The 15,134-nt window shown below is 34.8% G+C and overlaps 1 protein-coding gene across 1 annotated transcript in view; it reads right to left on the bottom strand.

The window, feature by feature from the left end:
* The window catches only part of LOC149781449 (DIS3-like exonuclease 2), a 183,971-nt gene that overhangs the window by 51,043 nt on the left and 117,794 nt on the right, over window positions 1–15,134 (bottom strand). Inside the window, exons 17-20 of the mRNA XM_089935531.1 lie at window positions 13,284–13,391; window positions 12,754–12,890; window positions 7,309–7,432; window positions 1,151–1,210 (exon numbers count right to left, since the gene is read on the bottom strand). Of these exons, the coding sequence (XP_089791657.1) occupies window positions 1,151–1,210; window positions 7,309–7,432; window positions 12,754–12,890; window positions 13,284–13,391 (429 nt within the window). The remainder of the gene's footprint in view (window positions 1–1,150; window positions 1,211–7,308; window positions 7,433–12,753; window positions 12,891–13,283; window positions 13,392–15,134) is intronic.

The raw sequence follows: 15,134 nt of genomic DNA, 5'->3' as shown, positions 1-15,134 counted from the left end.
CATGTGATCTCCAGAAAGGAGTGTTCATAAAGTACAGACTATATGGCTCTCTCTTTGACCTTCACAGACTGAATGCCTACTCCAAAACAATGGAGAAACTTATTATTCTTGAAGCACTTTTTGCAGATGACTGTGCTTTCATGGCACACATGGAAGCAGATCATTGTTACTCACTTTGTGGAAGCCTTGAGACTATTTGGACTCAATATCAGTCTGAACAAGACAGAGGTACTTCACCAACCTGTCCCAAGCACTATAGCTCTCCCCCAATTGTGTCTATCAAAGACATCCAGCTGAAAGATGTCAATCACTTCAAGTACATAGGAAGCATCATATCTTCTGATGGATCGCTAGACAAAAAGATAATGGCATGCATCAGTCAATCACTAGGATGTCTCTGCTCTCGCATGTTGAGTCACAGGAATATCAAGATAAAGGTATATAAAGCAGTTGCTCCTATATGGATGTGAGACCTGGACAACATACAAGAAGCAATTCAAAAAGTTTGAGTGCTTCCACATGAGAGCCCTGCACTGAATTATGGGCGTCAGATGGCAAAACAGAGTGACGGACCTAGAAGTGCTGGATAGAGCAGGCTTAACCAGTATCAAAGCGATGGTTATCAGAGCCTAACTCCGGTGGACAGGTCATGTCATCTGTATGGAGGAGTCTCGAATTCCACATCAGATTTTGCATGGAGCTCTATCTAGTGGACACAGAAAAATTGGTCGCCCAAAGAAAAAATTCAAAGACTCCATCAAGGATAGCCTGAGATGTTGCTCAATATCTTTGACAAACCTTGAGTCCTGCACCAAGGATAAACCTGGCTGGTGTGCAAATGTTAGTAATGGGTGCAAAACCTTTGAGGATGCCCGCAGAACAAAAGTTGATGACACCAGGGAACGCAGGAGGGCCTCAATGTCAAGAAATAACCCATGTCTCCATTGTGCACACTGCTCCAGGACATGCACATCTCGTATTGGACTCATCAGCCACATGAGGACCCATCAGCAAAGAGCAGCAAAGGATTGACTTCATCAAGCCCCAATGGCCAATCAGCAAACATTACAAAGAAATAAGAGGTGTCTGTGTGTATTATAATACAGAAGCCTTGGTTTAACTCTATTTCTATGTAATAATGACAATTTACCTGCAGATCTCTTGCACTGCTTATATCGATGGGGACTCCAAGATTTTCACATAATTCTCTCTGAAAAGAAAAAGTTATAAAACAATGAATAAGAAATTTTTAAGAAACTGGAAAAGTAGAAAAAAAAACATTACTGATTAATTGTTTTATGCTTATGTTATTTTTGTTTTATGATAATAAAAAAAACAACCAAAATATTTGACTCCATGCAATATAGTGGGAGTCAAAAGGGTGAAATTTGATCTTTAAGGCTTCTTTAAGTTTAATGGGCAGACATGGAAAATAACTACATTTTATTGCCCTATCTAAATGGGCATTAGACTGAAAGTAAAGAATGGAGGAGGGAGGGGACATCATTAGTGATTTTGACCTTGAAGATAAAACATTGACTGTAATGCATAAGATATCATAAAAATGAGAAAATGTATCATTGGGTCATCTCTGTACCTCAAACAGTATTAGTGTAATAAGGTCAAAATAAAAGATATCTTAAAATATTGGCCTCTGATCTTGACAATAAAGACATGATATGCAGCACATCTTTTACTGATGATATATAAATATGCCAAGTTTCATCCAATTGTTTTAAAGAGATTCAAGTTAGAAAACACAATGGAAAATGGGATTGAAACTTAAAATGCTGGCCTTGACCTTGAAGACCTGACTCTCAGTGTGGAACACAATGCACCTTCCAGTAATGATGTATAGTTTAAACAAGTTTCATGTTTTCATCTCAAGTGGCTCTGAACGTAAAGTGGGGAAAGTAAAGTGTAATGGAAAATGTACCACATTACACCTTGACATTGACCTTCAGCATGGTTTCTGACAAACTTTATAATGATGTCATACAGTATAATACAGAACATACTGTAAGTTGTATCCCTTAATCTCAACCAGCTCTAGAGTGGAAAGGAAACATAACATTTTTAGTCATGATCTTGGCCTTGAAGATGGAAATGCCAAACTGGTTTAAACATTCCTTTAATAATGATATATCAGTGAACCAATTTTAACATCTTAATCTCACAAGGCCATAAAGTTATAGCCTGAAAGTGAAAGTGTAATGGAAAACTTAAAATACTGAGATGTGATCTTGATCTTCAATAAAGAATTTGAAAGTAGAATTGCCTGACATACCTTTTCATGATGATTCATAAGTATACAAAGTCACACCCCTTAATCTCAACTAGCTCTCAAGTTACAGAGTGGAAAAAGTGTGTTGGAAACTTGAAACCTTGACCATGAATATAGGTCCCCCAATGTGGTATGAAACACATTTTTTGCAAAAAGGTGGGGGACAACAAATTAAAGTGACAAATCAATAAACCCCTCGTGCAAAGTATCAAAGTATTAGACAGGTAATTTTAAATTAAATTTTCCTGTGCAACATTAATGCATAATAAAGAATTATTTTCCTCACATTCCTGAATGAAATATTTGGATCAAATACAAAATGGCATGTTGTCAGTACTGATACAACTTTCAAACAATAAATTGCCCACTGAAAGTTTCCTCACCTTATGACTGTCCAAGTAATTAGGTTTCCATGGAAAAATTCAGCAGTATAAGCAGTCCATTAATCATATATTAGCAGTAGAAGCAGTCAGTCAATCATATATTATCAGTATAAGCAGTCAGTCAATCATATATTAGCAGTATAAGCAGTCAGTCAGTCATATATTAGCTGTATAAGCAGTCAGTCAATCATATATTAGCAGTATAAGCAGTCAGTCAATCATATATTAGCTGTATAAGCAGTCAGTCAATCATATATTAGCAGTATAAGCAGTCAGTCAATCATATATTAGCAGTAAAAGCAGTCAGTCAATCATATATTAGCTGTATAAGCAGTCAGTCAATCATATATTAGCAGTATAAGCAGTCAGTCAATCATATATTAGCAGTAAAAGCAGTCAGTCAATCATATATTAGCTGTATAAGCAGCCAGTCAATCATATATTAGCAGTATAAGCAGTCAGTCAATCATATATTAGCAGTATAAGCAGTCAGTCAATCATATATTAGCTGTATATGCAGTCCATGAATCATATATTAGAAACAGGAGTACCATGAATTGCACATTATACACCTACACTTTTTTCAATAGTTCTTTATGTGTAGGTACTAGTAGGATGTGACTGACTCAGAAGAGTATTGAGAAATGGGTCTCATTGACCTAGACCTTTGGTAAAGGTATGCAGACTTCATTGAAACTTACTGTGCAGAATTATTTACTTTTATAGACATATTATTATAATGACATCTGACCACCCAATCCATGGGTTTCTTTATTACCTTACTGGTAAGTGTAAGCCATCCACAAAATTTGATCAAGGAGCATAAGCTACAGTATATGAAAAACCCATTTTTCATTGAGCCAGAAAGACTCTGACCCCTGACTCTTCCACCAAATTCAACAGGCATCTTCCAAAATTGAAGTGCAAGCTCTCCACAAAATTTTGGAAAAGGTACATACCTTGACTAAAGTTATCATGTGAAAACCAAGTTTATTTTGCAGTCATAGTGACATTCCACTTTGACATGTTGACAAAATAAATTGATATGATTCTATTTTTCCCCAAAACTACAAAACCTCCGGTGAAAGTACATGGTCATCAAATGAAATTTTTTGAAGAAAAAAGATCATTTCTTTCAGTGACAGTGACCTTGATCTTCGACCCCCAAATGAATAGCCTTCTTCCCCACCCTGCAAGTCATGCACAAAGTCATGTAACTGTGGATGGTGGAGAACTTGAGTTATTGTGCAAGAAAATGTTTCTTCTTTAAGTTGGAGTGGCTTTGACCATTGCTTTTTGATCTCTAAATTGATAGGGCGCTTTACTATCCCAAGTATAAGCCATCCATTAAGTCTGGTAAGTGACTTTATTTATTCTTGATGGGCTGTTGGGCCAAAGGCTCATCTCACACAGGGTAAAGATGCATTAAGATATATTGCAGTCATATTGTGTAAAATACATGAACTGCATAAGTTACAGACTGGAGATAATACCCAATAGATTTTAAAATATGGCAAGCTGTTTATAAAACTACATTATTTTGGATTAATACAAATGCTGTATTTTGTCTTTAAAAGCAGCAATGGCTATGCCTCATTTCCTATCTTTATTTTAAAAACCACTGTATGTAAAGCTCTTTTAAATATTCGAGTTTTAGGACACCTGCCTACCTCCTACAACTGAACAACTCAATAACTGCCTGTGTTCATTGCTCGACAAACATGCCCCAGCCACCAAGTGCAGAGTATCAATTCAAAAGTGTTCTCCTTGGTATAGCAGTGTTAGGGACCAGCTTTGCATGGCTAAAAGAGACTGCCGCAAAGCTGAGAGGCTCTGGCTTTCCAGCAGACTCACTATTCATAAGCAAATCTATGAAGCCGCTAAGAAGAACGTCACATAGTCCATGCAGCGAAATCAGCCCACTACACTACTAAGATCATGGGAAGTTCCAGCTGCAAAGAGTTCTTCAAGACTACTAACAAGCTAATGTCAAGGAACAAATGCACACCACTTCCAACTACCTTCTCTCCAGCTGACCTTCCTGACCTGTTTACAAATTTCTTCCGTGACAAAGTACACACCATTAAAGATATTAGAGATAAGCTTGACAACACAATTTCAATTGACTCATTGTCACCATACAGTTGGAATACAAAATTTCAGTGGCATGGCAACCATTAACAGCATTTGAACCTGTCACTATGGATTTAGTATGTACAATCATGATAAAGAGTGCACCAAAGTCATGTGAACGTAATCCAATTCCAACAACACTGCTGCTTGAGTGCTTAGATCCAGTATTGCCTTCACTAACTGATGTTATTAATACCTCTCTCTCATCCGGGGAATTCCCATCATTTTTCAAACTGCCATTGTTAAGCCCCTGCTGAAGAAACCAACACTCAACCATAATAATTTAAAGAACTACCACCCAGTTTCTAATTTCCCATTCATATCAAAAATCTTAGAAAAGGTTGTTCTATCCCAGTTTGTATCTCATGTGAATTCAAACAGTCTTTATAGCCATGTACAATCTGCATATCGCCCTTGCCACAGTACTAAAACTACTCTTCTAAAAGTAGTTAATGACATTCTCTCTGCGTTGGATAGCAGAAAGATTACAGGCCTCATCCTCCTTGATTTGTCTGCAGCATTTGACACAATAGACCATGATATATTACTTCACTGTCTCCAGCATGTATTTGGCATTCATGATACAGCCTTACTGTGGTTCAAGTCCTACTTGGTCAACAGGACACAAATTGTGTCTGCAAATGGAACACACTCCAGCCCAGTGATGTATGCTGTGGTGTTCCACTGGGGTCTGTTCTTGGACCTGTTTTCTTCATTCTGTACACTCATTCGCTCTCAAGTGTCATAGATCATCATCCAGTGTCTCACCAACTGTATGCTAATGACACCCAAATATGCAAATCTAGCCACCCAACTGAAGTTGATGCTACCATCCAAGGTGTAGAGAGGTGCATTTCTGACGTGAAATCATGGATGACATGTAACAAGCTGACAACATATTGACAACATTCTTTTGCATACCAGGGCCCAGCAGCATGGAATGAATTGCCCACTGAATTTAGACACAAAGGCACAGTGATCCCATTCAAGAGTGCTCTTAAAACTCACTTATTTCAACTGCAAGAACAAACATAAAGACCTAATCATTTTCCCTACCTTAAATATTTTCAGCATGTTTCTTTGTTTTTTTTAATCTCATGGTGTTTGTTTTTTTGTAATAATATCACCATATGTGTTTTTTGTTAGAAGTGTTGTCTAATGTTGTAAAGTGCTTAGAGCTTCTAAAGATTAGGTGCTATACAAAGTCCTCATCATTATTATTATTATTATTTTAGGAGAAAAGCAAGAATAAATTATGAATTTTCAAAACTGGAGTAAAAGTATTCAGTGAATCTGGTGCCAAGTTCTTTGAACTTTGTATCTATCTGCATATATAAAAGTTGAAAATTCTGATAATGTCACTGTAATTAAATTTTTGTAAATTTGGCCTTTAAATATTTCCCAGCTACCCTAAAATTGATCTCAGCAATGTGGGAGCTCTGATCATATATGTACAAATTTAGAGACTGAAGTTTGCTTTTTCCCCTGTCTAGTACATAGTGTACAAAAATTATTTGTGTGCTCCTATACATCGCATACTCTTGCTGTATGATAGCTATGCCCCTGTTCAAGGGAGCAAGTACACAAGTTATTATGTGGAAACATTTTCCTTCTTTCAATCCCTGCGACTTTTAACTTAGAACTTTTAATTAAAAAGTTAGTCTTAAATACAAGCAGCTTACAAACTTTAGTCAAGACATGTGGTACAGAACTAATGTTTTACAGAAATAGTTTTTCCTTCCTTAACTGTCTGTGCCCTTGACCTTTTCTTTCTTTCCTTGATAAGCAAGCTGTGCACAAAGGTTGTTAAAACAGACCTAAAGATATTATACAATTTTCACTATGACCATGCCTAATCATCTTTTCCAAAATCATTTGATGTCTTTTCTTGAAATATCCCAAACAAAACACATTTACAAAGTTTGGTTCATGTATATGGTACCGTGTGGAAATATTATACCATTTTCAGTTTCAGTATCATTGTCATTTGACCTTTTCAGCTCAATTATGACAGGTTTCTTTCTTACCCCAAATATAAGCTACTTACAAGTTGGTAATAAAAGATGGTGTAGAACTTTTTGGAAACAAAATACAAAACAGATGGGTGAAGATCATAACATAATATTTCACTTTCATGCCTAAAATAACTGCCTTTGATGGAGGATTTCAAGATAAATAGTTCCTTCTAATGTGTAATTGTAATCATGGATTAACATAAAATATCCACACTCTTGGATTATTCTTTGATATATCAATAATCTTGGTTTCTCCACTGATGTGTCCACAACTATGATGAAAATTTCACATAACATAAAAGAACTGTACGTGTGGCCATCCTACTCAAGTGATTCTCCCTATTTTCATAGTACTTTTTAAGAGACGTCACACTCACACACACACACACACACACACACACACATGATTCAACATCTTCATTTTACTTTGACACATACTAAAAATATGGCCCTGAGTAGGTACTGCATATTGCCAGTGCATGGCAAGCCTTACCAAATCTTCAGCCATTTTGGACTTGGGTGGAGGGTGTTGTCGCAGGAGGGCTTTTTCAGGATATGCAGAATTGATTTTGTGGGCAACAGCCATATTGGCCAGCAGCATAAACTCTTCTATCAACCTGAAATAATTAATTTTACCTGTCTCGTTAACTTGTATAGAAAATGAAACCATTCATTTGGATGCTATAGTATAAATATTAACCATTATAAAAGTGTCTCTTTAGGAGGGGAATCATTAATTTGAGTAAACAAATTTCAACAATAAAAAATATCTTCTTAACTTGTATAGAAAATTAATTTTTTATACTACAGTAAAAAAAATCACCATTACAAATGTGTGTGTGGATGTGGCTGGGTAGTGCAATGGTCAGAACATATGGTGTGTGTCACTGCTGGCAAAAGATCCATATCGCAAACCAGCACATGTGAGACTCGTAAGTGGGATGCTCTACATCTTCACTAGCCATGATTTTAAAAAGTTAACTTTCTACACTTTGGTGGATCAATCCAACATTTCAGTGCTTCGGGTCAAAGAATTTAAGTGCATGCAGGGGCAAAGTCACCGCATCCAATCAAAATCAGGTTGTAAAAATTGAACAGTGTTCCTCCATGTTTGAGACAAGGGATGCACACAGATGGAATAGACTCATAAATAAGTGATTTTCCACTGCTGGTCCATGTTTGCACAAATACATCCTTTCCCTAAAATACACCTATATTGGTACGTAGTCAGGCTTTCAATATTAAACTTAAGAGTAACCTTTTGAAGTTGATTGCCTCCACCATTTTTGGCCGATGTAGAATGCACCACTGTTATATGCTATTGGTTAGTATTGGCATTAATGGAGGCAACTCATAAATGCATTAGATTTACTATTGCAAAGCACTGATATATCAGATTGATCTGCCAAGATGCAGAAAGGTTAACATAGTAGCTCATGAAGATGGAAGCTCTGTAGTAATCCTCTAACCTTAAAACCATATCACACATCTGTACTATCAAACCATATCACACATCTGTTCTATCAAACCATATAACATTAAATAATATTTATTTGTAACTTTTCAAGACTTGTCAGGTCTAGGACTTTATTTTATTATAAACTGAACAATACTGTTTTACTTTACTTTGCCTACACAAGAACATTTATGTGTAAATGGTATATAATGATAAATGTAGTTAGACTGCATTTAGGTTCAACTTGTTAAAACTTTGGGCTATGTGAACACTTTCTTCTAGAATAGGGGTGCTCTCTGTTGATTATGAAAAAACTTACTGGAAATGAATACTGTATTGCAAAATTAAATCATTAAGCCATAATCTTCATGTAAGTTTTGACATTAAGCTTTAACCTATAGGTAATGTCTTGACAAACCAAAATGTAATGTCCTGGCATTAAGCTATCACCTATACACAATGTCCTGACATTATGATGTCACCAATATGTAATGTCCTAACATTAAGATGTCACCTATAAGTATTATCCTGATATTACACTGTTACCTATATGTATTGTACTGACATTAAGATGTCACCTATACATAATGTCTTGACATTAGAATGTCATCTGTATGTATTGTCCTGACATTTTATGGTCATATTACACTGTCACCTATATGAATTGTACTGACATTAAGATGTCACCTATACATAATACCTTGACATTAGAATGTCATCTGTATGTATTGTCCTGACATTTTATGGTCATATTACACTGTCACCTGTATGTATTGTACTGACATTAAGATGTCACCTATACATAATGTCTTGACATTAGAATGTCATCTGTATGTATTGTCCTGACATTTTACAGTCATATTACACTGTCACCTATATGTATTATCCTGACATTACACTGTCACCTATATGTACATGTATTGTACTGACATTAAGATGTCACCTATACATAATACCTTGACATTAGAATGTCATCTGTATGTATTGTCCTGACATTTTACACTCATATTACACTGTCACCTATATGTATTGTACTGACATTAAGATGTCACCTATACATAATGTCTTGACATTAGAATGTCATCTGTATGTATTGTCCTGACATTTTATAGTCATATTACACTGTCACCTATATGTATTATCCTGACATTACACTGTCACCTATATGTATTGTACTGACATTAAGGTGTCACCTATACATAATACCTTGACATTAGAATGTCATCTGTATGTATTGTCCTGACATTTTACACTCATATTACACTGTCACCTATATGTATTGTACTGACATTAAGATGTCACCTATACATAATGTCTTGACATTAGAATGTCATCTGTATGTATTGTCCTGACATTTTATAGTCATATTACACTGTCACCTATATGTATTATCCTGACATTACACTGTCACCTATATGTATTGTACTGACATTAAGGTGTCACCTATACATAATACCTTGACATTAGAATGTCATCTGTATATATTGTCCTGACATTTTACACTCATATTACACTGTCACCTATATGCATTATCCTGACATTACACTGTCACCTATATGTATTATCCTGACATTACACTGTCACCTATATGTATTATCCTGAAACACTGTCACCTATATGTATTATCCTGACCATACACTGTCACCAATATGTATTATCCCGATATTACACTATAACCTGTATAAAATGTTCTGACATAAATATATCACCTATATATATTGTCCTGACATTTAGATGCCACCTATATGTATTGAGCTGACATTAATGTCACCTATATGTATTGTCTTGACATTACATTGTCACCTATACATAATATCTTGACATTATACTTTCATCTATATGTATTATCCTGACCATACTCTATCACCTGTATGTATTGTACTGACATTAAGAAGTCACCTATGTATATTGTAACGACATTACACTGTCACCTATATGTATTATTCTGACATTACACTGTCACCTACATGTATTATCCTGACATTACACTGTCACCTATATGTATTATCCTGACATTACACTATCACCTGTATAAAATGTTCTGACATAAATATATCACCTATATGTATTGTCCTGACATTTAGATGCCACCTATATGTATTGAGCTGACATTAATGTCACCTATATGTATTGTCTTGACATTACATTGTCACCTATACATAATGTCCTGACATTATGCTTTCACCTATATGTATTGTCCTGACATTAAGATGTTACCTATATGTATTGACATGACATTATGCTGTATTGTCCTGGCATTACACTGTCACCTATATGTATTGATCTGACATTATGCTGTCACCAATATGTATTGTCCTGACATTATGCTGTCACCTATATGTATTGACCTGACATTAAGATGTAACCTATATGTATTGACCTGACATTAAGATGTCACCTATATGTATAGTCTTGACATTATGCTGTCACCTATATGTGATGTCATGATATTAAAATGTCACCTATATATATTGTCCTGACATTACACTGTCATCTACACATGATGTCCTGACATAAAGATGTCACCTATATGTATTGTCCTGACATAAGATGTCATCTGTATGTATTGTCCTGACATAAAGATGTCACCTATATACATTGTCCTGACATTACTCTTTCACCTATATGTATTGTCCTGACATTAAAATGTCACCTATACATAATGTCTTGACATTAGAATGTCATCTGTATGTATTGTCCTGACATTACACTGTCACCTATTTGTATTGTCTTGGCATTAAGATGCCACCTATATGTATTTTCCTGACATTACACTGTCACCTATACATAATGTACTGACAGTATGCTTTCACCTATATGCATTGTCCTGACATTACAGTCACCTATACATAATGTCCTGACATTAAGATGTCACCTATATGTAATGTCCTGACATTAGAATGGCATGTGTATGTATTGTCCTGACATTACACTGTGACCTATATGTATTATCCTCACATTACACTGACACCTACACATAATGTTCTGACATTAAGATGTCATCTATATGTATTGTCCTGACATTACTCTTTCACCTATATGTATTGTCTGGACATAATTATGTCACCTATATGTTTAATAGTTCTCAATGTAGGGCATGGTTGACTCTAGAGATCACTAATCAATGGATCTCAGAGACCTTGACCTTTGGTCAAGGTACATGATTTTCACCTAAAAGTACTGGAAAGAAAATATTATTTTCTTATTAGATGTCCCATCACCATGACAACTTACCTCAAGACCACATAAAAGATAAGTTTCTTATTAGCCTGAATGCAAACCATGCACAAACTTTGGTTAGGGACTTTATTCTAGAATAAAAATGTATTCTGCAAAACCATTTCATTGAGTCACAATAACCTTGACCTTCCACCCAAAAATCAATACACCTCTTCCATGCCTCAGATTGTAAGCCTTCCACAAAAACTGGTCAAGGTGTGTTGTTAAAAGTGAAGTTATTATGAAGTAAAATATATTTTCTTCTTTTAGTCACTGTACCCTCGACCCTTTCAACCCAAAATCACTAGGCTTCTTTTTTTACCCAATCCACAAACTTTGGTGAAAGTACATTGTCAAGAACTCAAATTTTGGTTCAAAAACAATATTTCTTCCTTAGTCAGTGACCTTCACCTTTGACATTTTTCATCCCCAAATGGATAGGCTTTGTCCTTACCCTAAGTGCAAAACTGATCCAGGACTGTGATGCAGAACCAATGTTCTTGTCTAGAAACTATTTTCTCCTTTCAATGACAGTGAGCTTGATCTTTGACCTATTAACCCCAAATCAATAGACTTTATCCTTACTCCAAGTGCTAAAGAACATAAGTTATCCTGTAGAAAAGGAAAATTTCATGTGTAGACAGTCATAGTTCAATTGTGCCTAATCTCAGCCTGACACCTGATTTATAAACTTCAGAAAAGGTCAGCAAGCACTATTTAAGATGTATTTATTGATTATTCATCAAAACACAAGTCAGTTCTTGAATGCAAATGTCTACAAGGAGCTGCACCAGAGTATCCACAGGATTTATTCAGGCCTTTTTAAATACATTACAAGATGAGATCAACATCACATGGAAACCTTTATCCACCAAGACTAAGAACGGCACGATTTAAGAAATGATTCCAATACTCTGGTACAGTTTTTGTGAAACAAGCTTCCACTGCATTTAGTATCTAAGAAGAGATATCTGATGTATGTTTGTGTTACCAATACATTATAGTAATTTATAATACTAAAGATATGTGAAAATAATAGTAATTATAATTATCATATGTACACTGTTATACTTTCCTCTCAAGTGGACTTCAAGGAAGTTTAGCCCTTGACTAAACAAGTCACCCTCTATAAGAAAATTATTATTATTATTAGTATTATTTATTATTTGTTTTACAGCCACTGTGCATAAAAAGTTGCAATATACAGTGATTCAATTTCCAGGCCTCCTAGCTTGTAAGATCCTAAATCTGTGACTGGTATACCTGTTACTGTCTTTCTTCTGGTAAACCCAGTAACCATTTGGAAGACCAGTCTGTGCATCCAGGCTGTACTGAAGCTTGACCTGGTCCAGTTCTAAAGCACCACTGTCAAACCTCTTCTTCCTCAGTTTCTTAGCAATCTGTAAATAAATAAATAAATAAATAAATAAATAAAATAAAATTGGTTAAACTCAACAACAATAACTGTTTCCTTTATCATTGACCCCAAACCATTAGTGACATGGGTAAAAGTGGAGGTTTCCAATTCTGAGATATCCAGTTATTACTGTACAGTAAATACAATTAAACATCACAAATCTCAGCCTAAGTTAGGCCTCAGATTGGAATGTATAGGAACCACAGCCAAGGTGTACATCAAAGACTGCTACACTGCTATATGGTATTAATAATTAAAACAAAAATATTCTACTTTCAATTTAATACAAAATGATATGGCTATGGCCACATAAGCCAGTAGTGGCCTTGCTATATGAGGTACTTAATGATAAAAATATTAAAAACTACATACAAACCTTGTCTAATATCAAGACTCTGTCCTTGATGTCCTGTACAGAAAACCCCTCTGTAATGGGAGGTAAGAAATCTCTTGTCCAATCCCTCTTTGGCGCCTCTATGAATCCCTGAGTAAAAAAATAATTTTAACAAAATCAGACTTAAATATCTAACAAGAGTATAATAACTGGCAAATTATATGCCACCCCAAGAAATACCCACATTTCCATAATGCTGGTATCATACTATTTTGACTCTTTCTTTTGGTCCCCTATTTTCTGGTCCCCTTTTTACTTGATATAATCATTTGTTTCATTAAAAGTTTTTCCATAAAGCAATTCAGGAAACAAACTTTTAAAAAAAAACTATCTCGCTGCTTAGTGGTCCAAGATCAATATCTTAACCAACATCATTGTCACTATGGGTATTTTGTTTATGTTTCAATCTAAATGGGACATTATTTAGCAAGATGACCACCATATTAGCATGCACAAGTTTATAGCTTTAGATGAAAGAAGTCTTAGAGTTCATCATCTTTGATAAGCTTTGAATATTTCCATAAATTTTCAAGACTTTGGGAGTTAAATCATTTGAACCTATTCACATAAGGGTCACACCACTTGTCCATTTTCTTTTGTTAACATTTTTTGAGAAATATTAAAACTAGACATAAAAGATATGGGATGCAGATGACACAACTTTTACCTATTATGTATGTGTGATTCAAAGAACCTCACACCTTCAATGAAAAGGGGCCTTTTTAGGAAATGTAAAAGGTCAGTGACCAGGCTGGTTCTTTACAATACAAATTCCCATATGGTGAAATGCAAACAAACTAACAGTATTGAGGATTGAATGTTGACAATCTGGTTAGAAATTATAAATTAATGAGTGAAATTACTAAGTTTTGTGCATTTTTAAAATACCCTTTGTGTTTTTCATTATAGCAATGTGGATACAAATTGCTGAAGGTGTATACTAAAGCTCTCATCATAGTCGATGTAGGTGTATACTAAATCTCTCATTATAGTCGATGTAGGTGTATACTAAATCTCTCATTATTGTTGATGTAGGTGTATACTAAATCTCTCATTATTGTCAATGTAGGTGTATACTAAATCTCTTATTATTGTTGATGTAGGTGTATACTAAATCTCTCATTATTGTCAATGTATGTGTATACTAAATCTCTCAGTATTGTTGATGTAGGTGTATACTAAATCTCTCATTATTGTCAATGTAGGTGTATACTTAATCTCTCATTTTTTTTATGTAGGTGTATACTAAATCTCTCATTATTGTTTATGTAGGTGTATAGTAAATCTCTCATTATAGTCGATGTAGGTGTATACTAAATCTCTCATTATAGTCGATGTAGGTGTATACTAAATCTCTCATTATAGTTGATGTAGGTGTATACTAAATCTCTCAATATTGTTAATGTGGGTGTATACTAAATCTCTCATTATTGTCAGTGTAGGTGTATACTAAATCTCTTATTATTGTCAATGTAGGTGTATACTAAATCTCTCTTTATAGTCGATGTAGGTGTATAGTAAATCTCTCATTATTCTCAATGTAGGTGTATACTAAATCTCTTATTATTGTTGATGTAGGTGTATACTAAATCTCTCAATATAGTCATTGTAGGTGTATACTAAATCTCTCTTTATTGTTGATGTAGGTGTATACTAAATCTCTCATTATTGTTGATGTAGGTGTATACTAAAAATCTTTCATTATTGTCAATGTAGGTGTATACTAAATCTCTCATTATTGTTGATGTAGGTGTATACTAAATCTCTCATTATTGTTGATGTAGGTGTATACTAAATCTCTCATTATTGTTGATGTAGGTGTATACTAAAAAT

This window comes from Sinohyriopsis cumingii, chromosome 15, assembly GCF_028554795.1.
Source record: "Sinohyriopsis cumingii isolate HCF-2022 chromosome 15, ASM2855479v2, whole genome shotgun sequence".
Taxonomy (NCBI): Eukaryota; Metazoa; Mollusca; class Bivalvia; order Unionida; family Unionidae; genus Sinohyriopsis; species Sinohyriopsis cumingii.
Note: the sequence above shows the minus strand (reverse complement) of the source record. Positions and strands in the feature narration are given on the sequence as shown.